The sequence below is a fragment of the Taeniopygia guttata genome, chromosome 2 (assembly GCF_048771995.1).
Source record: "Taeniopygia guttata chromosome 2, bTaeGut7.mat, whole genome shotgun sequence".
NCBI classification, from domain to species: Eukaryota; Metazoa; Chordata; class Aves; order Passeriformes; family Estrildidae; genus Taeniopygia; species Taeniopygia guttata.
This window is the reverse complement of record NC_133026.1, coordinates 131931191-131958383: the sequence shown is the minus strand read 5'-3', so window position 1 is coordinate 131958383 and position 27193 is coordinate 131931191. Positions and strand designations below refer to the sequence as shown.

General features: G+C 38.1%; 1 protein-coding gene across 1 annotated transcript; it reads right to left on the bottom strand.

Moving 5' to 3' along the window:
- Nucleotides 1–1781: 1781 nt before the first annotated feature.
- DCAF13 (DDB1 and CUL4 associated factor 13) lies at nucleotides 1782–27175 on the bottom strand. Its single transcript, XM_030267181.4, has 11 exons — nucleotides 27042–27175; nucleotides 25881–26080; nucleotides 23680–23787; nucleotides 21890–21979; nucleotides 20855–21010; nucleotides 20106–20183; nucleotides 16196–16278; nucleotides 14152–14316; nucleotides 10886–11021; nucleotides 3113–3276; nucleotides 1782–2324 (listed from the first exon to the last, which is right to left on the bottom strand). The coding sequence occupies exons 1-11, from the start codon at nucleotides 27109–27111 to the stop codon at nucleotides 2237–2239; spliced, it is 1338 nt and encodes a 445-aa protein (XP_030123041.4). The 5' UTR covers nucleotides 27112–27175; the 3' UTR covers nucleotides 1782–2236.
- Nucleotides 27176–27193: the final 18 nt, after the last annotated feature.

The following is a 27193-nucleotide window of genomic DNA, read 5'->3' as shown; positions in this document are numbered from 1 at the left end:
AATCAACAGCAGCTAGCCCAACAATGTACAAATCCTGTGAATGGCAAAATTCCAGAAGACTGATTTTTTTTTCCCAAGTAGAAAGCCCCAGTTCAGAGCTACACTGATTTTACAACTTGCATGTTTCTAGAAGTCACAGCAAGACTTGACTTTGGAAAACAGACTTTTTCCTGGAATGCTAAGAGGGTACCCCACTTGATGCCAAGATGAATCTCTGTGTAAAACTATACCCAAAGATTTTGGAAAAGGAATTCCTAACCAAATGCACAGCCTCTGAGTACCCTCCTAACATTAAAATTCCTTTTTCCAGCATAGTTACAATCTTTCTAGCAATTTTTAGCCAGCCCTGATCCTTTTGAGCTGCACCACTTGGATTCTCTCTGAAAGCAACAGTTTATAAAGGTGTTAGAACATGAGGAAATCCTTTGGACATGGCTCACACCCATTGCTCCACACCAATATCACACCACAACCTAACCAACTTCACAACTGAAAGCACGCTTTACATTCAGAGATCTGTACCAAAGCTAATAAATTACAAGCAGCAGGGCTTGTTCACACCAGAGGTTACCATGACTCAACAAATCAATAATCAACGGCTTCAACTCTTGCAAAACTGACAAGGCTGAAAATTTTTAATCACATTTCAGGAGATTAGTCCAGTTTTGCAAATCGTGCAAGACTCGACTACAGCTGTGTCACAAGCCACATTTTGGACTGCATATTCTTACTCAATTTTTTCAGTATTTCAGGAAGAAAATAAACTGTATTTGGCACAGAGTGCACCGTATTTGTACAACAGGCACACAGCCAGCATCAGCCTATTTCCTGATCTGTTCCACTTCTTCTCATCATCCTACTTATAGCTCTTCAGATCTGCTTCTCTTCCTGCATCACACCATAAAGGTAAGTGATCCAGAGAGTCAAAGATACATTATGGACTCTTATCACCAAAGAGTCATAATTTTGCCATGATGATTCAGGAATCTTGCCCAAACAGTACTGCAAGAGACAAGTTAAAGAGTAAGAACCAGAAATGCAGAGGGATTAGTGTCAGCAGATATGTTAAGCAGGATACTATATGAAGGCAAGTGCTCAATTTCCAGATTAAAAAAAAAATTAAGTTTACTCTAATTGAGTACATATGTTTGTTCTTTTTTAATGCATAAGCTCAGGACAAGGGGAGTGTCATTACACACTGTAGTGTTACGACTTAAAAAGAACTTTTTGTACAGAGTATGTTAAGCAACATTACGGTTATTACATATCTCATATCTCTCCATAGTCTAGACAGCCTAGTTTAATTACAGTATAGTTTTCTCATCACCTTGGTAACTTCAGTAAAAGGCTGTTTATTGCACTGGAAGAGAAACAGGGTGTTTCCCAGGCAAACTGTAAAGGAACTTTGGGCTACAGATACCTTGTAAAGTATGAAACTTCCATTTTTCTTCTGTAAATGTAAAATAGAAAGCTTATAATAAATCTCATCCAAAGGGATTTCTGTGATTTATAAAATTTATGTAATTTTTCATCCAGATTTTCCAAGTTTTAAAGAGAAAAAAATACCCAACTAAGTAATTAGCAATATTAGCAACTTAACAGTCTGTAGTTTGGTAAAGTTATATAACAACAGTTAAAAAAACAGAGCAAAATTATAAATGTTTACAGATGTCTAAAAATCCTGTTGAATTTCTTTCTGAATAAAAGAACAATAACACACTGGACTATAACAAGTATAATGCAGACATTTTGAATAATCAGTTGAAATAATCAAAATCTAGTCCATTGCTTGAGCTCACTTTATTAAATTTGTTTAAATAAAAATTTTAAAAAAGGACAGCATAAAGACAATATTTTTTGTAACTCTGTATGGAGCAGTTTTTTTTTTGCTTTGAAAAGTATTAATCTATTTTGTCTTTTTGTAGAAACAGTACCAAGGAATAGAACTGGAATTGCAGATATTCTCCACCAAGTTATCTGCTTGTATCAAAAGGGTCAAACTCCGCTGCAATATCCAATGTTCGGCCAGTAACATCAGACAAATTGCAATAAAAGATTACAGGGGAAATTCTCATAGCTACTCAAAACAGAAGTCAGGGAATGCACAAACTTGGAAGAAAAGTCATGTTTCTGAAACCACATGCTGTCTTACCAAAGTCCATCAAATTTTGTACAGTGTATTCTTTTAATGGTGACATTTTTCTTTCATTGTGGCATTTTGTTCATGTGAAAACAATTATTTCACTACTGCCACAATATGCTTCTTCCTCTCTGGCACAAATGGCACAGATCCCGGCTTGCTGTGCTTACGACGATTCATTTCCCTAGAAACAAAACAAAAAAACGAAACTCAGTAGTCAGCATAAATGTTTAAGAAATACTGTCTTCCTCCTCAAGCTACTAATGAAGTTGTCCCACAAAGAAAGCCAAAAAAGTTAAGAATTCCTCTGTTTCTAATAACCAGAAGCCATATATTCCTTTGGGAAGAAGGACCATCCCTTTTGAAAGCAACTTTAAAGTTGGCTAATTTATAAAGGTTTCAAATGACCCTTTCCTTGGGAGCTCAGCTTGGTATTCATGTCTACAGGATCAGCTGCTCAAGTTTGTGGAGTTTTTAGCTAATAAAGATGACTAAGACCCACCACATTACTGTTAATTCAATGGCTACAGAAAAGTATGCCACCTCCTACTCCTAGAAATTCCAATATGGCAATGATCTAGATGGCATAAAACATTCATCCTGGAATCTGGCATTATCAAAAAAAAAAAAAAAAAAACCCAAACCCACAAACCCACAAAAAAACCAAACAAAACCAAAAAAACCCTCCACACACCCCATAACAGCCCATCCTATTTCCATTGCAATGGGACATCATGTCATGCTTAACTCAGCACTGTGGCTCTTTCCAACATGGCATCTGTTGCCATGTCTTCACTGTACTTTTGGGAAGCAGCCAGCCCCCACTGGCACTCATCTACATTTTCCTTATAATCAATCCAATAGCCCATGACACCATTTAGATGCTCAAAGGAGCTCTATCACTCCCATAGGCCACTGCCACAGCAGCACTGCAGGGACGGGGTTTATTTAGAGGAGGAAAGGAACACGCACTTGCGCCGCCGAGCCTCCCTCATGATGCGCTGCTCCTTGATCTGGCAATAAATGCTCTTGGGCAGGTGTCGGTGCCGAGCGATGCGCCGGATCTGGGGGTGAAACTGGAACTTCTCCTTCAGCTTCTGGTTGTAATTCATAGCTGCCTTCTCTCGGGGTGCAAGCTACAGGGAAAATAACACAGACAAGCACGTTAGAAAAGAACAGGGATTTAACTGTCAATCTCCTCTACAAAACAAAATTTTAACTTTTCATTCAAATGGCTTCTTTCTAGTATATTCCTTTAGAATACGGGTAGGTAAGTATTAAAAACCCTTAAAATTCCAACAATGTCCCAATGCTCAAACACAAAATGTTATCATTTTTAAGCTGAGTGAAGTAACCAAATTTAATTCCTGAGAATCAGATTTTAATGTGCTGCAAAGTGACAAATGAGAACATAAATAGCTGACAGTAAACACTCTTTGATTAGTCTTTCCTAACCTTGGATGACAATCAACCTTCCCTGTAAAACAAAGATTTTCAGGCATTTTAATCACTAGCCAGTGTAATTATAAATCCTATAGAGAACCTGTCTTCATGAACAGGTTTACAGACAGCTCTTGAGGTGGCTTAAATCTTATCCAGCACCCTGATCCCTTGGGAAGCACAAAGCACGGATCAGATTTCACATATTAGCTTGACTATATGGCACACAGGAAGTTCCAACTTTCATCAAGCAGCTAAAAAAGTCTTAGTATCACAAACACATGAAATAAAGGTGAGCTGGTATTGCCATAAAAGACTGATTTTTAATTCATGTTTAAAATTCTGTCCAAGCCACCATCAACGGCATTGAAAGTAAAAAACACCTTCTCCTGACAGCCAATCTACAGTCGATTTTTCTTCAATTAGGTTTTTTTTTCCTTTGGTCCTAATGTTTATTTATCAAAAGGAAAAAATGTGTTTCCTGTGGTTTTGTTCAAAGCATGCATTGCTTCATAAGGAATAGCAATCTCTATGTATTGTGAATTTGCTTGGATCTTTGGCAATTTCAGGTGCATTTCATCTAACATAAAATCTGTTAGCATTAAATATGAGATGATGATAATCCAATCCTCTTTTTTCTTACCCTCCTGCTCAAACTCTGTAACTCCAATATTTCAGACATCTTAAAAACCCTTCATATATATATTTTCAATTAAACCATGGCACTAGGCTTTTGCCATTCCACATTTATGTCACACTACTATCTCTACCTAAAATATTAAACCTAAAAAAATAGTTCAGGCAACTTCTGTTTATTCAGCTTCGTAAATGACTCAGTGTCACTAAATCCTCACTTTCAACAAAACACAGAAACTGATGCTAACAACAAAAAAAAGCACTAACAAAACCAACAACTTTATTACACACACAGTTGGAAATTTCACTTACAATATAATGAGACGTGTTTCCCCCACCCCTTGAAACCAGCAATTGGCTATTTATTCTCCACTCTGGAGATCACTTTTGTGTGTGACTTCTGCTAGAATTTTTCATGAATTCTGAACAAATAAATATTGCAATCAGAATACCATAAATGGTCCAGAATACCATAAATTTTCTGAAAACAAGTATTGATAAAAATTACCACAAAGGAGCTTCTGATCTGGGGCAATAAAGAAACCAGGTACCAGATACAGAGTTGCTCACGGCTCAAAAAAATCTTATTCAGACATCGGAGATACATGATGCTCTTATAACCTGTTTCTCCACACCTTGTTCATAAAAACCAAATCCTTCTGCTTTACTTACATTCATTGTGGCCTCTGAAATTGAAATTGGGTATATTTTACAGCCTTAGCCCACTAAAGCTACCCTCCCTCTTTTACTGAAATTCCTTCTTGTGAGCCAGCCTGTGAATAGCTGGTTCACTCTCAGTAAATCCCAGGTGTTCCCACTTTGCAGAAAACTGCCAACATAATCCAAATTAAAGAGCTTTAGTTTAATTAAATGCAATGATTTTCCTTTAATTTTAGAAGAGCAAATTGCTGCCGATTTATTATAACCTTGATGATTCCACAGACAAGAGGTGAATCTGTAAATTAAAGATACATCCAGGACATCTTATTTTAAATAATACTATAGATTAAGAGGTGGTGGAGTCTGACTCCATTTTTATGGGTACTGTGGTATAGAGAAAAGCAAACAGCTGGTGACTTTCCACCCAACTACCAGATGCCAGCAGCCAATGTACCTGTTTGTGCTAAGTGCACTCCCATCCACACAATGGAAAACAAAATTTTGCAGTAATGACAAGTTTCCTTCATGAGAGATAGCAGATAGCTAAGAAGGCACACTGCAATAACACACTGAATTTCAGCTCTCTCTTGCAAGTCACTTTACAAAAGTCGGTGTGAACAGCTCAAGAGAACAGTGTTACTTCCCATTCTGTTTTGGGCTGAGAAAATGCACAGCATGATTTGCAGGATTAGAGATTTCATTTATATGGACTAGAACACTCTCCAATTTAATATATGTAATAAATTAGGATTTATGTGACATCATGAGGGGAAGATATGCTTAAAGGTGACATATGACTGTTTTTTCGTATGTTCAAATTATGAACGTGCAATTTCTTTCCTACACAAGGAAAACGAAGATTATGTAACAGAAACATAGCTGATTTGTGTCACTACCACAGGAGGCCTTCATAGCAAATACTCAGGGTGAAAAAAGGGGAAAAAGAACGCTTTAAATGCAACCAAGTAGTCAGCAATAGGAAAATGCCTCTTCTAGTATCTGCCCATGCCTCTTCTCCCTCCTAATGACAGACTGCTTATTTTTCCACCAAAGCAGAAGGAAAGTAAGCACTTTTGCAGCGTCCTGATTAGAAGCCAAAACCACCCTTAAAGAATTCTTCTCTTCAAGAGGGCTGTATTTAAAAGTCCACACTAAGACTTTTTAATTCAGCATGAGAATATGAAATTAATGTTTATCTGTCCTCTTCAGGTTGCCCTTCTAGGTTAGGGCAGACAAGAGCACTGATGCAATATATTTTTAGAATCCAGATATATCCCAACAATTTTCTACACCATAGCTTGTCTTTATTTTTCTATTGCTCTGCTGAAAACACCTTCTAAATTTATAGCTGTGAAGTTCATTATTCATTCTTTCCTGGACCAAAAATTTTGATCTCTTTACATCTAAATGGATGACAAAAGCAAAAAACCAGAAAGGTAACATAGGGCAATGTAGATGTTAAGAGCATAAAATCATAGCCACAGGGTTGAAGTTACAGGTGCACCGAATCACAAGCTGAAAATCACTATGAAAAGAATGCCACAACCCACAGTATCTGGTACTGCTTGTTATCAACATTATCTCAGAAAATGGAACCACATACTACAAACAGACTGAAAGGATAAAAAATTGCTTAAGACAGTTTTGATGTGCTCCTGCTAATGCACTTTGCTAGATCAAAACCAAGATTTCTAACAGCACTCCTATCTCTACTAGCCCATACTCAAAATCTGGTTTTCTGGTTTTTCTGCATTTTTAAAGAAAGCAGTAAACCTATGCTCCACTACTGTTCACTCACTCATCAGTAGTTTCACTAAATTTCTAAGCATCCTAACCCACTTGCTCTGTCCTAATTCATAAAAGTAACAGAGGCATATGTTGCAGCTGTTAGTCACAGAAGTAAGAATTCACACTCTAAGAAGTGCAGGTATAGTTTCTTTTTTAATGTGGCAGTAGACTGAAGAGCAATACAGCTTTTGCAAGTTTTCCTAATGGTTTATTACTTTCAGTACAATTCAGAAAAACCTAGTTTATCCCTTTCTTTCTATCAGTTATATTAACTGTACACTATTAACTGAAATCTCCTATATTACTGCTGATTTTTCAGCCTTTCTACTCAGACCAGGCTCTATTTTCCTCAATAGTCAAAATAATTTACCTTTTCATAAATCCCAAACGTCTTCAAAAGCACAGGTTAAAAAAGCATCAAAAATACTTAACAAGCCATATTTTATATATTTGAACAGTCTAGAGTTTCTCAAGTCTTAACTGAGTCTTTTATTTCTGGGCATGCAGAGACAGCTGTTCACTGCTTTAAAAATAATACCTGTTACATCCTATTTAATAATACATATTTATCAATTAATGAAAATTTATCAAAAGCCAAATGCAGAAAATTGTGTTGAAGCAACCTCTGCAGTAGCTCCAACACAGATACTTGGGTTTTGTTACTCCTATGTAAAACCCGTGCAGACTTGTCAATGGAGTAGAGACACAAGATGCCTCTGGCTTCTCCAGAAAGTTTTCTTCTTTCTTTCATGTTTCACTGATTTTGAATAATGAGTGCAGTGCCAAATACATTAAAATCCAAAAGAAACATGCATGTCAGAACTGATGACTGCTCTGGTGCGGTTCAGAAAGTACAACTTTCCAACTGGATAAATTTTCACCAGCCACAACATGAGTACTTTATATTCACTATAACTTCCCTTGAACTCACAATGCAAAAAAACCACCTAAGTACTCACCAAAGGAAAAAAAAAAGGTTGATTATTATTTTTCTTTCTCTTTCAGGATGTTGATTTCTACCTGCCCCCAGCACAAAAATATCCATCTTAAAATACAATGTATTGCAAGATTTTAGCATTATATTAGAAATACAGTGACCTTTGGATGAGTCATTCAATCAAATCTTCTCAGCAAAGAAAAATAGCAGACCAAGCAACTAGGCATTTAAGACGTATTTTGACACTTCTGACAGAATTACTGAATGTTCAGTGTTGAATATTCAAAACATTCAAAAAATAGCCACAGACTGTGGAATGACTGGACACTTATAAAATAAGCAAGCATATGTCTGTGAAGATAAGAACACCAATACTCTAAAAAAGAAGCAGATACTAAAAAAAAAAACAACCTGCTAAATAGCCATTAACAGTTGCATTCTTAAGAATCACAGGAGCTACCAGGCTGGATCAAAGAGGGATTCACACTGAATCCAACCAACATTCCCAAGATATATCCAAGAGTGTGATAAGCCATGAGGACTCCTGAGTCCTATTAGCTACAATTGCTCTCTAAATGTCTGAAAAATAAAACTTCATAGTGCTCCTAAAAATTTTAAACAACTATAGCCACTTCAAACAGCTTCAAATTCTGTGTCTTGCTGAATTCACGGCTTCACCAACACCATGCTTGAACACATTTCCACATAAGATATGGGGATGTGAAACGTTCTTTTCTCATGAGAATGTAATTCTTCACAAGTTCATCTCTGTCCTGTGATGTGAGAGCAATTTTTCTATTGCCCCTTTTAAGCTCTTCATGTATGTCTAAATAGTTTTGCCTTCTTAAGATGACTTTTGATGTTGTGAGGAGGATTTCCACTTCTGACAGTAAGAAAAAAAAAAAAAAAAAAGAAGAAAAAAATCTCCCCAAGAATAACTCAAAAAAACAGGGGGGGAAAAATCAAATCATAAACTACATGTCCCTTGACCTGCGTCATAGATAGTTATTGATTTGGTTCCCTGGGAGCCAGCAGCCCAAGAGCTGTGACGGAAATACACACCCTCACACACATTACAAAAGCTTTGCTGGAACGATCCTACAGGAGCAGAACCACATTGTGGGCGCAGCCTCCAGCGGGAGGCACATCAAACAACACTGTACTCACAAAGAAAAACAATAAAGGCTGTTTTGTGTAGGTCAAAGAACACAAGAGTATTAATGTGCAGACCATATCCAATACCCAGTAGTCACAACTAAGTAGTGTCTTTTTTAAGGTCCATCCATGGCCACTTTTCGTTGACGGAAATACTACAGAAAACAGCAGAATGCAATTTACCAGCCTACGTTCTGAACACTTAAACAATAGTGTCCTTTGGTGTGCAGTATTTCTGCAATGCAGGAGTAGCTGTGTTTGCCTATTACTTCCCAGAGTCAATTATCCTTACTCTTTCATAAGAAAATAAGCCAATGCCATCTAGTAGTCAATACAGTGAACTTTTTGTTCACATCTGAAAATATTAGCAACTCTTCTACATGAAAATGGTACTTGTGACATTCTTTTTACCCACTTGTCCTTCACACGAAGGGCTCAGAGTAAAGATGAATGTCAAAAATACCAGACAATTCTGTTAGAGAACAGCATCTTAGAGAGAAACATCATGATCTCTTGCTAAAAATATAGTGAGTAAATGGAAAAAGTTTCAGTTAATATAATAAAATTAGGTGAAAAGGGTGGTGCCATGGGCATACGGATATAACAGAACACAGATAATATTTCTACCCAACATTGCCCTATCTAAACAAATTCAACACGAACATTAAATCCAAAAGTCAAGTCTCTAATGAGCTTTGTGGAATCCCCAAAATTAGCAACTATGGAACTGATATTCAAGTGTTTGACCAAAGCACCACATGGGAAAATACCAATAATCAATGCAGAAGAGCAGGGGAAAAGAAAAAAAAAAAAAGAAAGAAAAAAAAATATCTGTAAAAAAATTCAACCTAAACAGTCATTTGTAATCACAACTACTGCAGAGACCACAAAGCTGTGGGTTTTTTTTTAATCTACTGCTCTGTAGCAAAACTGACAATACTAACAGGACTTCCCAATACCTATGGTGGGCCATGGCTACAAATGTTATTTTAACAGTGCTATTCCACAGCCAGTGCTTCAGAATGCACAGCAGTCCATGAATCATCCTGTTTCCAGTGCAATCCTAAGTACTCCTCCACTCCCTCCTCCTGCCACCTCTTCCAGCTCTGCTTCACTTCCCTCCTACAGATACTTTAAGTTGATGGAGTTCAGGTAATCACAAGGAGTCCTAAACACGAGTATGCAACAGATCCAGCGTTTCAGCTGTACCACATTCTTCCCTGAATCACAGCTTCCCTTTCCTCTCCCCACAACCTTTCACAAGATCATGCAAAAACTCCCCCAGACATTATCTGACAGCTCTGCCGATGGGCTCAGCAAAGGCAATGTAAGCACCTCCAAAATACCATAACAATATAAAGCTACATAAAGGATTACTCCCAGCAGACAAAATGCCAAATTCATTCTCCAAAGTCACTCGATACTTTGACACAACTGTGCAGATGAATCTATGCAATTGGTAACTGAAAGGGAACATTTGGTCTTTGTCTGTACATAAACATTTGAAGAAGTATAACCGAGAAGACTTCTCTAATGAGGCTGGTGATCGTCGACCAAACAGACTTACATTGAAGTAAGCAGACTTCAGATACCAGCCTAGTTTGCCCACTTGGAATCTGAGAGTTACGCAGGTTAACAACAATCTCGGTGTCAAACTGCACATCATTGCAAATAATCTACTTTACAATACATATGCTTATCAAGGCATGATTTTTTTTTAAACAAACGAACTGCATGAATGAACACGAGCTAATCACATGCCAGTCAAAATCTTTAAAAGTAGTAATTCTAAACTTCAATAGACTTAAGTATGGCTAAACAGAATTTATTACCTTTTTCCCAATGGTAAAGGATGAATTCTAACCATTAGCACACAGGTAAAACATTCAAATCTAGTTTAGATAGAATTGATGATTATTGTTAACATTAAACAAGACCAAAAGAAGTCATTTTGTATAGCAATAATGAGGCATCTAATTTTCTTATTATTATAAGCTGCAGTAAATGCAATGAGCTGTACTGGACATGTCATAAACAAGTTTATAAAAGTTGAAGAGGCTAACTGCTTGTAATAATAACAAAAACCCCCAAACATCTTGTGATAACAAAAAGCAAAATGCAACTCTTACCACTCCCAGTTTTTCAGAAGCATTAGCTTTCCACAGGCGAATATTCATCTCATCTGAGCCACACAGAATGTACTTGTTATCTGAAGTCCATTTTACAGTGATGACGTGCTGCATTCGTTTGGTATGATAAACCTCCCTAGAGCAAAGAGAAGCATTTTTAAATTATCTATCATCACTTTTATCACCATTACCTTTCTAATAGTAGAAAGCATTCTGTTCACGGCAAAACTATTTATATTTTCTTGCTGTTGTTTTTAAAAAAATCTGACTTTTTTAAACACTGCTGATCTTATCTTTCTATAGATAGAGATACAAAGGAAGTGTGATAGACTGATAAAGGACCACCTAGGATAAGATGCTTTTTTAAAAAGTGCTTTCACAGAAATAATAGTAAAGAGTTAAATAATAACTCTTTTTGCAAGACATGCTAAGGGTGTACAGTATGAAATGCATACTGTTCCTGAAATAATTTTGATTAATATGTTTTACATTGAGAGTATTACAGAATGGGAATGCAGAAAAATAGGTGCCAAAGAATCTGACACCAAACAGCAATGAAACACTTCCCAGCTGTCCATTTATGATATGGCAATGGATTTGCTACTTTTCATTGTGATTTCCCTCCTTTACCCAAAAATGGACTCCATTTTGTTTTTAATTTCTGCTGATTAGACTCCTGCTCAACAAGTGCAGTTCAAAAATGTTTCTGGATGCTACACTTAAACAAATATTTAAGTTAAATTCTTGTCTAATTTTCATGAAGTATATATATAAAAAAATTTATTCTTTTATTTCTGCTATAAAAATAAAGGACCAAATACATTTTTTGGGGAATTTTAGCTATCTATTAGCATTCTGAAAAGAAGGAAAAAGTATGGCCTATTTATTGTCTACCAAAAGCCACTCCTTTGATGCATCAGTCATGCACTACAGCTTTTTTCTACTCAGTTATTTTTGCACGAAAAACCCAAGTAATAATGTAAAAGAAACACCGAAGCAACACCTTTTCAAGTGGTGTGGAGAAACTAGACTGGGGCTGAGCTGAAGTGGTTGTGAGGAAAAGAAAAGTAATAATCATATCAGAATAAATAAGCTTTAATAAGCTTAATCATCTCTTTTAATTCACCAGCAAGCAATACTCTACAAGAACAAGTATATGAAAGACTGAGCACATCTACCATCAGAAAACATTAATACTCCCATCGGCTTTTCACTGTTCAATGGCATGTGTGCACATCTGCACTTTCACAGGAATTTCTATGTTTTACTTTCCTTCTACCACATGACTCAGTAACAAAGCTTTTCTTCACCCACATAACGGGAACTAAGTTCTTTTCCTTTTTGTACTTTGAATTTGCAGCCTTTGCCTTTCCTGTGGCTGTCATCACAAGGCATTAAATGTAATTTTTCAGGGACAGGAAGAACAGAAAACGTGGCCAAATAACCTGGATCTGTCATTTAGAAGTTTGCACAGAAATGCAGTTCTGTTTACTAAGCATTTACTAAATTTAATCAACTTCATAAAAAACCTAATTTCTTACGGCTAAACAATTTCACTATTTAAATTTTCATTTAAAAATAAAATAGAAAGCAATTGAACTTAGGGGGTTTTCAGATTGGCAGAATATCAGAAGTAAAAACTAGAATAGCACCAGGATCCTTATTTACAGAAATTCCTAACTGCCCTCAGAGTTTTCCAAGCAGGATCAGATCTTCTATTTAGAGACTTTTCTCCATTCCATGACATTAATATGAACTGTGCAATTCTCAAGAAGCCCAGCTTCTAAAGAATTTTAAGTGTACCAGAACACTCTAATCAGCTTACATGAGGCAAAATTTTCATTTGTAAAGCTTCTCCTCACTAGATTTATGGCTACAACACAAAAGGGGGGAAAGGGTGGACAAAGAGAAAAACCCCTTCCATAGGCCTTGACAACAATCTGCTAAAATGTGAAATAAAGCTTTTTACTGCTTTGTCATGGGGTCTGCAAACTTCTCCTCAGTGATGTGTGTTAACTTTGCATATCACCACTTCTGTGTAGATTATTAATTCATACAATGAAGATGCTAACCATATTGTTTAATAATGCAAGTCAGAAAAAAAAAAAACCCAAGCCTACAAAGAAACTGAAATACCTAATTACATTTAAAGTATTATTGCATGACAAAAAGAACATGAAAAGGATCTGTAGATTAGATATAGAGGGAATGTAAACAGCCCCTCCCACTATTTAATGCAGCACAGGAGCACAGTTACACAGCATGCACAATTTCATCAATCAATAATAAAAATATACTCTTTCACCAACCAGTATTTCAACATTTTCACCTTCAAACCACCAAGAACTTGACTTAGTAACAATCTTCTGGAAGGACAAGGTTGGAGAGAGGAAGTCAAGCAGAAGTAAAATAAAGTTAAGATTACAGAAGTTAAAGTTAAGAATAAAGAAAAAGGAGGAAGAACTGACAAGAAAGAATAATGAAGGCAGGTTTATGAAGATAAAATGACACCAGAAAAATCAGATAACTTGCTTCAGTTTTCATCAAACTGAAAGAAAACCAAAAAATAATAGAGACACAGTAGGTTCAATCTGAACTTCAGCTAAATATTTAATATACTGACTTACAAAACCTTCCATGAAAAACAAAATCCACATGAATTGTAGTCAAAGCACTACATTACAAACCAAAACCAGGTTAAACAAGATATGAACAAAATGTAGTAAGTGCACTGAAACAGATCACAAAAGGGTCCCAAACTGATCCTCAGGAATTCATACAGGAATCTATTTTACATAATGTCTTCAGCAATCATCCACATAGGATGAAGACAATCCCTAGGAAACCAAATGCTACAATCCTGTAATACACTACAAAAAAGTGGTGACAGAAACAGTATAAAGCAGCCTAAAACCATTAAAGATGCATCAACAGGGAAGTCAAATGGGATTCACCATGGTAAAATACAAATTACATGAGCACAGTAATCCACTCTAATTTAAATTCCATAATGCGGAAATACCGCTACTTGTTAAGTAGTTCTACTCTTGATCCATACTCCAGAAATAAGTTAACTACACAGCTTGCCAGCTGTTAACTACTGTTAACTACCCAGCTTGTCAGTTTCAAGCTACTGACAGAATAAGATTTCAACACTTACAGGAAGCAAATGCCCCAGTGAAGACATTAATGAATGAATTAGTAATCTTGAGGATTTGGGAGGAAGTCACTGGAATGAAGAGAGAGAAAGGTGTAAAACTACTCACCTGCTGTGACCTTTGTCTACAGGAAAAATGCGGATGGACTTATCAAAGCTGGCAGACACAAATTCTTTCCCAGTGGGTGAATAATCCACATCAAGAACAGCAGACACATGATCCATATGCACCATTACAGGTGATTCAAGAAAGCGCATATCAAAAGTATATAAGCTTTAAAATAAATACACCAGTAGCTTAGTATCATAACAAGTCCTAAGTAAACAGTACATTTTACATAAACCACACTTAAGGAATTCCTTAAAACAGCTTATAATACGTGAAAAGAAAGAAAACAGCATAGTTTAGGGTTTGAAAGAAGTTTGCTAATCAGAGGATCTACTTATTGGATCAGGTTTCTTGCTCCCTCTCAAAGGACAGATAGGATCCACTTTATCATCTGTCCATGGGTCAGACTGCAGATATCACACTGGCCTCCTTTACTCCATCTTCCCATGTAAGAATGCACCCTGAACTTGTAAAAGCATCTCTCAATCATTACAGCAAGCCTAACAGTTCTGAAAGGTTTCTAAATATTTCTGTACTGTGAACTCCCAGTAATTCAGAGTCTACTGTAACGTTCCATTTGGTTGGCACCCTTTGTTACTGCCTAATTATCTTAGGCAGACAAGTGCAAGGATAGCTTGGTTTAGCAAGTCTAGGAGTACAGGGAAAGCCTGGTCCTTACCCATGGTGATGCTATACTGCAGAGCACACTATCTATAGAAAAACATTATGTTAAAAGTAAACACCCAGCTGCTGGACCACAGCTGCTCTTAAGGACCTTAAAGCTCAGATAAGGCCCACCTCTACTCCCTTTGAATAAAGAAGCTAGGCATAATCACTATGTAGATCATCAAATAAGCATATGTGCTTTACAGACAATGCATTTACTGGAACCTGATTAAGATATACGATTTAATAGAACTATTATATTAAAAGATTTAATTCAACAGGTTTCTCACCTTCCGTTCTGCAGATGAATGCATAACTCAAATTAAATATACCTTCCTGAATACTATAATGGTGATTGTTGCTTTGTCCTTTTAAATTCCCCAAGAGAAAGTATGCAGCATCTTATTCAAAACTGCTACTCCATATAACTAGCAAATACTTGCATATGCATTGTTAACGTGTGCATTTGCCCTTGCATATTAAATACTTCAGGCTGCAAGAGGACAGTTGTCCCTGAAAGCAAGAGCTATAGTTTTTAGTTTAGCGAAAATTTAAAAAAACCCTGAACCAGCCAAAAAAAAGCAAATTCATAAAGAAAAACCCCAAACTTATAAACAAACAGATTAGGTAGTCTAATAGTTTTACCATACCATAACATAAATATAAAAAAAAACAGCACATTGAATATAACACCACTTTCAAGGTCTGAGCCAGATTCAATTTCCTTAGAAAAACAGCCTTAAGATAAGTGATAAAATTCCTGTGTTTTAGAAGAAAACAGTGATCTATTGTTAGATCACTGACTTCCTGGAAAAAAGGATATGGAGCATATTTGCAATGGCCTAGTTTTGAAGAGACAGCTTTTTCAATATCAGATTAGCTGTTCACATGAATAGTATTGTTCAAAAGTAAAAAACTGCTCCAAGACATTGAAAGGATAAGTACTGCAGTCTCCAGAACTGTCTCACAAAAGATTAATTTACTTCTTTCAAGAAATGTTCTCATCAAAATAGCTGATCAGTACAATGTATAAAGCTTCACAGGAGCTAGCAAGAAAATAAACACTTATATTGCCTCAGACTGGACCAATAGTACTTATTTTCCAGGGCCTATTTCAAGTAACACTTGCATTGGTTCAGCTGCATTTATTCTGTCAGACTGCTTTTTACCCCCCAAATACTGAGAGACGCAGAGAGGTCTACTATCAATTCATATTTCTTAAAATCAGTACGCCCATAATTCTCTACGTTATTAAGCAATTCAAATTAAGACCTTGAGTAGTCTTTTAAAATTTTATTTTAGCATGATCATAAATCCCCAAGATACAGATGAAAAATACAACCTGTCCAGGATTATCAAAAAGCAAGGTTACACGTACTTGTAATCTTCATTTGCTGCAGTAAAAATGAATGCTTCCATAGGGTTCCAACACAGTGTATTTGTCCTCATGTTCAAGATAACCTGAAATATATTTACACATTGCTACCTTGTTAAAGGCAGTAAAAGACAGTAAATGCAGTTCAAAACTTCCTACATACCCCTGAAGACAAGCACTTAGTAGATAGAGAATTATGGCAGAGGAATAGTACAAGACAGAATGTTTCCTCAGCAGTGTTGGAAGTGAAACCCAAGAACCTCCTGTTCCTCATTATATGTTTACTGCTTTGGGCTACACAACAATTAAATTTTCCTTTGTAAATCACCTAAGTGGTCATTTAACATGGCAACCTGCTAGTGGTCAACAAGTAAATCTGGAACTTCAAAAAATTTCACTTCTGTGTCCTATTTACAGGAATCTTTAGTTAAGTAATCTGTAGACAAACCTAATTAAATGGTTATTTCAAGGGGTATAGTCATTAATTGAAGCTGTGAACCAGCATTTGCAAAGCAATTGTAACATATCTATGTTCTCCCAGTTATTACATATTTATTGTATGTCTAAAATTGCAGTTCACCAATTCTCCTGGCCAGTTGCCATTTCTTGTGGAAGTGCCAAGCAATGCACACAGAAGTTACTGGGTTGTCAGGTTCTGAGCACTCTCACTGTATCAGCAGTGAATCATTCCTCACACATTTGTAAGATTTGCTTGCTGCTTGTAAGCATATGGCCAACGAAGAGGCCAGCTGGCCCTGAAGTGGGAGTAAGGCAGCTGATAACAGACTAATAAAACCCTTCTACTTTGCTAACTGCAGACTAGACAAGAGGCACTAGCAAGCTGTATGTTGGATGTCCCCACCTTGGAGGACAGCTGGGCCCCTGTGGGACTAGCAAGGCAAGGAGGAAGTCATCTACACACCAGACACTGCAGCATCGGCTTCTGCCGAGTCTGAGAGGAACTCCCAACCATTTATTTGAAAATAAGAACTATACAGTATGTCTGACACAAAGTGGATGTGTAATTACAGAGCTACTGATTAACAAACTGAACAACTCCAAACAGGATTTTCCACAATGCTCCAGGCCAGCTATAATCCTACTTAAGAATGCTGAAAGTTGGGTGTTTAACGCTATGGTACTCAAACCACATTCTTGTTCTTGGCTTACTACAGCAAACACCATAAATTTACACCCATATTTCAGAATATAGAAACAAATTAATAGTGATGATTTTACTGCACACCCCTCCAAAAGACTGCAATGATTGTGTGTCTATTCCTGTAATTCTCATTCTCCCTAAATCCTCATTTCCTAGGTGACACCATCCTGTTCATTATAAAGTCTGTGCTACAGAACATTGCTTATTTTCAGTAACTGTATGCAACCAGAAGTGCATGTAATTATCAGATCTCTAAAGTGATCTCTAATTTAAAAAGTAGACACTGAGATGTCCTCTGTTTACACTAATATGACAACTAGAATTTGCTCAGATTTCAGTATTGTTATAGTTATAAAACTTGCACAAAACTGGGAAGTTAATAATCAAGAACTGTTCTTTATTCCTTCTTGTACAAGTTTATCAGCCACTGCAAAATGAGCACACAATTAACATTAACCCACCATATCTATAATAAGTACTTTAAGTCTTGTTACAAAATAACTTCAATATTGCTAAAAATCCAGCTCTTTCAAAAGGAGTCAAGTCCTGTCATGCTCCAAATCTCTATTTTTTCACCAAAATTAACAAGTAGTTGATTTCAGCAGTGGCTTTTGGAATTAAAATAGTGCCCAAGAAATGAGACTGTCTCTACAGTTCCAGCATTAGGTTTAATAACAACTAGACTAACCAGGTAAGCTAACCTGGGCTGGAAGTGATTTAAGTTGCTGTAAATACATTATTAATGGCATTTCAGAATTATCTAAACCCATAACAGAGCAATTTTTAACTGCTATTTTTAATCTATCGTACATCTTCTTAGAAAATGGGTACGTTTAAGTCCCCATTAAGACAAGTCAAAATTGTGAAGTTCCTGAAGAATTGGTTCTCTGGGTTTAATTATTTTAACTGTGAGCAGTTGCTTATAAAGAATGTAAGCCTGGAAATGTTGAGATTACTTTAACGCAGAAACATTACCCAAATAATTAACCTATATTTCTCTACTACCTACAAGATTTTTGGTTGAGATGAGCACCTAAGAATGTAACAAGCAAGAGAAAACATAGTTCCTGTGAGCTGTTTAAATGCTAAAGTCTATTTTTACAACACCCTAAGCTTTCCTGATCCCACAGGTTGCAAAAAAATTACTTTTAAAGTGTACCAATTTCTATCGAAACATTTTCCTCTTGTCTTTCAACAGAATTGCTTTCATTCATCTTTCTCCCAGCTTTTTTTAGACGAGTTCTTCTTTTGAACCTAGGTACCATCTCACTATCTCACCCCTCCCTTTTTAAAACACAAGGCTTTGAAACCCACACTCAGGACAAAAGGGCAACAGAGCTACTGCTTCACGATGTGAAAAACGTGCGAATAGGAACACATGTGTGATGTACTCCTATTTCCATCAATGAAAGGACTCCCACCGAGTTCCAACTGCTTTGCTGATCAAGTCCCAGGAACAGAGCAGTGCCAGAAACCAGTGCCCATGCATAAGTAAGGTACTGCTAATGAGCAAAACCCTTCTCTTAGGAGTTCCAGAGCTCTTAGCTCTCAATGCAGAAATGGATGTTTCACCTCCTCTTCACAACAGAATTATCACTATCCCAGCAAGAAACCCAGTACTGTGCCCATGGAAGCAAGGAAGTACTAACCAGTGTTTTATTCCTACAGCAGGAAATGCACCTCAGCACACTGCTTGCATGAGACACACATATACAAACATGTGCACACAGCCTATAATCTATATGCATATGTAGGTACAGTCATATATTTGGCATATATATATGCAAAATTATGTTAGATTCAAACTTAGTTCACAAAGGATCAAGCTGCATCCTTTGCAGCTCTACAGCACTGGCTGTGTTCATGTCAGCATTCAGGTCTTCAGCTGGCATCACTGACAAGTTTCCATAAGCATTGCCTCAGTGGCCCAAATGAAACTTCACTAAAAATTGTTGGGGCACAGGGAGAGAAATAAATACTGTTATGCCAATAACACTCCTTTTTAGAACTAAGTATCATTTTAACCTTGTAGTGTGTATCAGCTCAATGACACTGCAGACAGTATGCAACACTAAGTGCATACTCACAAGCCAGAACATTGTATTTCAAGAAGAATATTGTTAAGATAGTTCTGGGGCTCAGAACTACTGAACTTGATTGAGGTTTGATATTTATGTATGAATTACCAGCTTCTTATCTAAATAAATACAAATATTCTGTTAAATAGGAATCTTTAGGTCATCGGTACCTTCCATATATAAGTATTATTTTGATTACACTGCACAGGATTTATGAATGTTTATAGTAGGTGTATAGTGAAGGGTTTGTCTCCCTTCAAAGGAGAAACACCTTTTCAAATACAGACCAAGGTTCTCCAGTGGTGAAGCTACCTTGTTTCCTTCTGGTAAGGAAGAGAAAAAAAATCTAAAAAAAAAACCACACATACATAGACAGAATGCAATACAGGAACATAAAGTTCTTATTGTGAAGCTGCTGTCAGGTCAGGCACTTGATCAAGAATTACAACAGAGCAAGTATGACAGCCTGTCTGAATGCAGAAAAAGGCCTTTCCAACTCTGTATTGTCTAAATCCCAACATTAATTCAAACTCAGAAGACTGAGACAATGAAAACTCAGTTAACCCAGAATTCTGAGCTTTCTGTTCTCTACTGTCACCAACAGTTACAAGCTATTAATATATTCAGTATGATTATTACCATCAGTAATTAATCATAAAGAGAAAAATATTACCTTCTTTAATGGAGTTGATTTTCTCATATCATATAGCACAATATTTCTGTCAGAAGCACAGCTTCCCAAAAGGTAAGTCTGAAAAAAACAAACAAAACCAGTGTGTGTGGTCTTTTGATTACATCTAGAGTGTGATTAACAGCTTACATCATATACCTAAGCTATTTCACAAAGCTGGTTATGAGTTCCTTTCTCAGTCAAGGAAATACATTCATCAATTTTTCTGTGCAGCTAATTACCCAGCACAAACATTTTAAATAGCTTTCCCTGTAAGATTCACAATCCATGCAGTGCCCTCTACTTTAAAACGGAGAATTCCTCATAAACACTTCTTCTGTGAGCATAGTCCTGTCAAGGGGTATAATAGAAGAGCTGTATAAGATCAAATGCAATTGTTTTGCCTTGGAGAGGGTGAGAAGTCTCAGTCACAGGGAGTAGAATACCGGAACAAAAACTGGCAGCTTCACAGCTACTAAGTGCTACACTGTATGACTGAGGTACCAGGTATGTACTGCTTTTGTTTCTCCTCTCACACACTAACAGAGCCAAAAGATAGGAAGATAAAATGATATGGTACTACATTCCAAAATAATATAACCATCAAAATCTATGTGTATATCCTCTTACATATTCCATTAAAACATAAAATATAAATTTGGGAGAAAAAATATCAAGATGGTGTAAACAGAGTTTAGATCCTATACTGCTCAAGAAAAATACTAATTTCCAATATATAACATAATCATTACCTCAATAGGATTAAATTTTACACTGCTTATGCTATCAAAACCCCAAGTCAGAGAACATTTGGGGCTTGTCCTTTGTTCATCCCAAATGTCCACTTGATGGCCACAGGTAGCAAAAACAGGCTCCTTCCAGTGGTGATCAATTCCGGTATACACTGTCTTTAAGAGGAAAAACAAAGCAAAAATTTTAAAATCCAATTGTATGCATAAATACTCAAGTATGTTCTGTTAGAAAAAAAAAGAATCAACAAACTTTTGCATATGGAGTCTCACATGGTTTTTCTCATTTATATTTCTGAAAATTAAGTCACCAATGCTACTAGAAACTAATCCTTATCAGATATACCCCTTCCAGTAGGCAAGCTTTCTTTTCCATTTAAGGTGTTATGTATGCATTTCTTGTTAATTTACAGTGGAGTTGGCACTAAAGGCATAGTTACAAAATCCTGGCTGATTTTAAAGCAAATCAAAATGTTAAGAGTGCAACTGTATTTTCAGTGGGGACTTGAATGGATTCCACAGACACTGTGATAACTAAAGAATTTCAATCTATTTGAAAAAAGCATTTAATGTTTTTCCTAACATAAGCTTATCATAAATTCAAAGTGCCAACATTTCATTTTTAGACTGCTTTTGTAAATAAGAAAGATGTAAAGCTAGTATTTTGTATTGAATGACTGTGAGACATTGGTTTGAAAAGTAAGTTATTTGATGCAGACTAAGCACTGACAACACATCTGAAGAGACTACAGAGAAATGTTACTAGTTTGCAGAAAAGGCATAATTAGTACAGACAGAGCTAAGCAGTCTCTGGTTGCCTTGGAGGAGTCCTTTCAGGTTACATGTAAAGTAACTGTAATAAAAACATGAAGATACTTTAGAAGTGCCATTATAAAATTTGATGCCATCAAATTACAACCCATTATGATAATAGGTGATATCATGCTATTTTTCTCTTCTTTAAAAGCTAGGTAAGAAATTATTCAGAACTTAATTCAAAAGAAGAGATGCGGGAAAATCAAAACTCAGATTTACTACCTTTCCAAGAATTGTATGTATAGGTTCTTCTTCTTCTCCATATTCTGGGCTCTCCATTTTCCACTGCTTCACGGTTTTGTCATCACCAACCTGGAAATATTGGAGAAATCATGTACAGTTTCATGTAGATATATTCCCTTTTATTTTGCTAGATGTGCTTTGCAAATAAATACAGGGTTCCTTTAAAAAAAATATTCTGAGATATACACAAATGCTTCCTCCTGCCTCTTCATTGTTCCACTTTATACCTCCAAACTACAGATTAGCTCTCGGTCATAATACGTCATTAAAACATGCACGTGGTCTGGCTGGAGTGAACATTCTTCATAGCAGCTCACCTGGCACCGTGTTTTTGATGTGTGGCTGAAACAGCCCTGATACAGCACCCAAGCCTTGGCTGTGCATTTCCCCCTGCTCCCACTCTGTCTCCATCATCCCTGCCTCACCCACCAGCAAACAGGCTTGGGGTGGGCAGCAGACTGGGAGGGGACACAGGTGTGACAGATGCCCTAAACTGGCCAAAGGAGTACTCCATACCATAGAACAATGCCCTGCAATAAAAGCTGCAGTACTGGGAGCAGAAAGAGACAATGGGGGCTGCTCAGAGATTGTCTGGGGATCTGTCAGCTTCTGAGAGATCACTTGCTTCCCATCACCACCTTTCCTTTACCTATTCCACTGTCTATCTTGATCCACAAAGCTTTTCCATGTTCCAGAATAGATAGATGAATAGGGAAAAGGTGAGATGGAATGATGGCTATTTTGTAAGATTCATTTTGTGACTTTTAATCAACTGGCACCTACATTGCAAATTATCTTCTGGAAGTCACTTTGGTGAGCCTGTCATCAGTTAAAAGGCACTTTCCACCTCAGTTGCTCTGGTTGCCTGTTCCAAATTTTGTTCTACCTCTTGCACTAATGCCAGCACAAGCTTTTGCAGGGCTGTGCAATGACCTGGATCAGGAAAACAGGCCTAAAATATGCTAGCTTTACAAGTTGATCTTATCCTTCTTGGCTGCACTACTACTGTTCCTCTCCCTCTCTCAAATTTCAGGCAGACGGATTGTCAAAAGGGGAGTAACTAACTTGGAGTCACTTTAGGATTTTTTACTGCGACTTTCCCTATATCCTAAATACTGTCCCTGTGACTTGGTGTATACCTTGGAAAAAATAAATATACTGTATCAAAAATGGCACTTCTATGACCAGTTCAAACAAAGCACAACCTCAGGACACTTGAGTTTTCAAAAACAGTTCTTCTTGTTGTGTTATCTTAGAACTGTTTTAATGTCAACAAGAAGATATAATATTTCCAAGGACTTTACATGCAACTGCATCTTTTGTGGTTTTTATGAATTAATAAAGCTTTATTAACCTGGAATGATCTTAACTTAATCAGATCACTTTTAATCATAGTATATGCAAGAGATTACTTTTTTACATTGTATATGTATATGCAAATGGATACTTTTAAACTTTTTTACATCTTGCAATGAACATAATCCATTTACTACTTTAACAAAAACTAGTTCACTCGAGTTTTAATTACATGACCATCTGTTAGCTCTTTGCTGGTATTTATACCTTTGAAAGTCTTGAATGACATCCATATTACAGCATTAGAAAAAACTTCATCCTAAACAGAACTGCTGGGTTCACCAACACATTTAATTAGTGTATTCATACAATATTTAAATATTCAATGGCAGAGAGCAAGCTTCTCAGTGGAAAACAGATGGTGAGCAGGTACTCTGTGCTGCTGCACTGCTAAGGAGACACATAATACTTACAGTGAAGAATGATGTACCACAGAAACGGGCACACATGCCTCGAACAAAGCCTTCATGGGCTTGTATAGTGCGGATACACTGTCGTTTGGTCAAGTTCCAAATTTTAACCTGATAAAAACAAAAGAGCAAATAGTCTGTAAGCTTTCTACAGCCCACAGCTGCAGCTCACAATTCAAGCACAAGAGATCACACATGTTGTAATGAAATGGCAGAGCTGGCTTGGACACCAGTCAGATTTCTTTCTTGAAAAGTAATTTTAAAAGTGAGATTTTTTTCATTCCCACCCTCCCCCCCGACCTAAGCTGTATACTTTCTGCATTTTGCACTCCCCTATTTTTGAACTAAAAAACCAGCAGCAGTTATAAATTTAGCAAAGTAATACCCCTTTAAAGACAAAAGCACAAAGAAATTTGGAACCAACAGTATTTTTTCTGTCCAGCTTCTGTACTACATTGTCTATAGATGTCCACTTCTCAGAGAGGTTTCCGTTTCAAAGCTTTTGGGCTCATTTAAAAAACAACAACAAAGAAACGGAAGCCACTTTTTATATTTTTATGTATTTACAGTACCCAGTACTTTACTTCCTCTATCAGTGGATAAGAAATTTGGATAAGAACTTTCATAGAAATTTCTTCCACTTCTCTCCAAAAAGGTTAACCTCCCTTACACTACTGGATGACATGTGCACTTTCTAAAAAAAGCAGAAAGTAACCAACTGCCCAGAAGACACCTTTAAAACACTCAAGTACTACCAACTGAGCAACATAAGGATGAGAAAAGACAGGTAATTCAGAAGAGACTAGTTTTTTTCTGCAACTAGTTCCAATTAAAGTGTCCTTGATTGCTATTTATAATAGTTATGTAAAACAATTAATTAAATATACATAGGGTTAGCCTTTTTTAGGCAGTGTGAAACCCTGTTATTCCAAAACATTTTTGGTTGTATATCCCTCCACTCTAGCTAATCTGGCAGTTTAACTTGTATTGGTGGGGGTCATGTGGGCAGCAAAAAGCAATCACAATGTGCCCTGGGTTTGTATGGCCAGGCTTTGGTACTGGGAGTTTACAGGGGTGGCTTCTCTGAGAAGCTGCTGGAATCTTCCTCCACATCCAGCAGAGCCAATGCCAGCCAGCTCCCACACAGAGCCACCACTGGCCAAGACCAAGCTAATAAGAAATGGTGGTAACAATTCTATGATAACACATTTAAGAAGGAATAAAAGTTAGTGGGCAAATGTAACTGCACTCAGAGAAGGGAGGAGCGAAAATACGTGAGAGAATAACTCTGCAGGCACCAAGGTGAGGGAAGAATGCAGAGGAAGAACTGAGGTTCCTCTGAGCCTGCTGTGAAGACCATGGCGAGGCAGCAGTGCCTCTGGTGCCCATAGAGGAGGTTAATGGGAGTGCAGAGATCCACTTGCACCTGTGGAGAACACCGAGGCCAGATGCACCTAAAGCAGGCTGTGATCCACTGCAAGTCCTCACTGGAGCAGTCTCCTGGCAGCGACCTCTGGACCAATGGAGATAGCAGCACACACTGGAGCAGGTTTCCTAGGACTAGCAACCCTGTGGGGGATCCACCCTGGAGCAGCCTGCTCTTGAGGGACTTCACAATGTGGAACAGTCACCCACACAGCAGCAATTCATGAAAAGCTGCAGCATGCGGAAAGGACTCATACTGGATAAGGTCATGGAGAACTGTCTCCCAAGGGAGGGACCCACAGTGGAGCAGCAGAACACCTCCTCTCACTGAGCAGAGGCAGGAACAACTTGTAATGAATTGACTGTAACCCCCTTCCCTCATTTCTGGGGAGGAGAAGGAAGAGCCTGGGAAGGAGGGAGGGTGGGGGGAAGGCAGTTTTAAGGCCTTATTTTACTTCTCATTGTTCTGTTCTGAGTTTGTTAACAATAAATTCAACTAATAATCCCAAGTTCACTCTGTTTTGTCCCTAGTAGTAATAGGTGAGTGATCCCTCCCTGTCCTTATCTCAATCACAAACCTTTCACTACAAACCTACTACTTTCGATTTGTCTCCCCTGTGCAGTGGCAGAGTTTACAGAGCAGCAAAAAGTTTCAACACCAAGTGAGGATGAAGGTAATACGCTGAATGAAGACAGTAAAGTGTGACAAAATCAACTAACAACCCAACGAAATGCAAAAGAGAAAAAAGATGTGTGTTTGTTGTGGTTTGTAAGCTTACCTCTCCATCACAAGCTCCAGACAGCACAGTAGACAAACTTTTTGGATGTTTGGCCATGCAATTAACTCCATCTCTGTGGCCATCAAGTGAACTAAGAAAGGGTTTTGCAAACACACGTTCTAGCTTTGTGGCATTCAGAGCTCTTACGTATTCTCGTGCAACCTCAAATGGATGCAATACTGGGTCATAGTTCCTTGGAACTGCAACAGAAAGAACACACATTAGAAACCCACGCAGGAGCAGGTCCACAAGACAGATGAACAGAGAGATGTACTACCTCTCCCACGAGAAAAGGCTGTGAGAGCTGGGGCGGTTCAGCCTGAAGAAGAGATGGCTCCAGGAAGACCTCAGTTGGCCTTTCAGTACTTAAAGGGGGCTATGAGAAAGATGGGGACAGACTTTAAGACAGTCTGATATGACCACGAGTAATAGTTTTACACTTGAAGAGGGTAAATTTAGACTAGGTAGTAATAAGAAGTTTTTTACAATGAGATGACACATGCCCCATCAAGGCTCTGAGCAGCCTGAGCTAGCTGAAGATATCCCTGTTCACCACAGGGCAGGGTGTGGGGAGTTGCACTAGATAACCTTTAGAGCTACCTTCCAACCTACAAAACTATTATTCTGTGTGTAAAATCAACACAATTTTTGGCAGTTTCAATAATGAATATGCAAGAAGCAGAACTCGACGAACCAGGAATGAAACAGCATTAAGTAAACTGCAAAGCGTAACCTAGGAAATACTAAGCTCAGTGTCGGGGTACCAGAACAGTGATTAAAGTCCCAGCCTCGCAATTCTGCTCTTTGGCTCCGGAAGCTCCGGGCTCGGCCAGCCCGCGGCGCAGCTTCCGGCCCAGCCCGGCCCCGGGCCGCGGCAAGGGAGCTCTCCGCACGCAAATCCCGCCTGGGACCGGCACCGCGGGGAAAACTCCGGCCGCTCGGAACCAGGGAAGCCCAAAGGCCCCTGCCCGAGCTCTCCGACTCTCGCTGCTGGCGGACACCGGCGCAGCGGCTGAGGGGAGGGGACCGGAGCGCAGCGGAGCGCGGACGACGGACGCCCGAACGCCTTCCGGCCTTGCTGCCGGCCTCATCCCTTCCGGCCGGGCCGTGCCGGGCCGGGCCGTGCCGGGGGCCGATCCCCGCTGCCGGAGCCCCGCTCACCGCGCTGCAGGTCCAGCTTGGTCTCCCGCACGTAGTCATCGGGGTTGCGGCTCAGCACCTTCACCCGCATCGCGCCGCCCGCGCGCCGCCCGCACACGTCACCGGATGCGCCGCGCGGGCCGCTCTCGCGCGAGGGCGCGAGCCCCGCCGCG

What these genes read in the sequence shown, in the direction of transcription:
- DCAF13 (XM_030267181.4), bottom strand. Translation starts at nt 27,111, where the DNA reads ATGCGGGTGAAGGTGCTGAGCCGCAACCCCGATGACTACGTGCGGGAG. An exon ending in GTGGTACATCATTCTTCACT is followed by an intron (nt 21,980 to 23,679) that starts GTAAGTATTATG and finishes CAATATTTCCAG; the next exon opens with GTTGGTGATGACAAAACCGT. An exon ending in AGGGAGGCTCGGCGGCGCAA is followed by an intron (nt 2,325 to 3,112) that starts GTGCGTGTTCCT and finishes TTTTGTTTCTAG; the next exon opens with GGAAATGAATCGTCGTAAGC.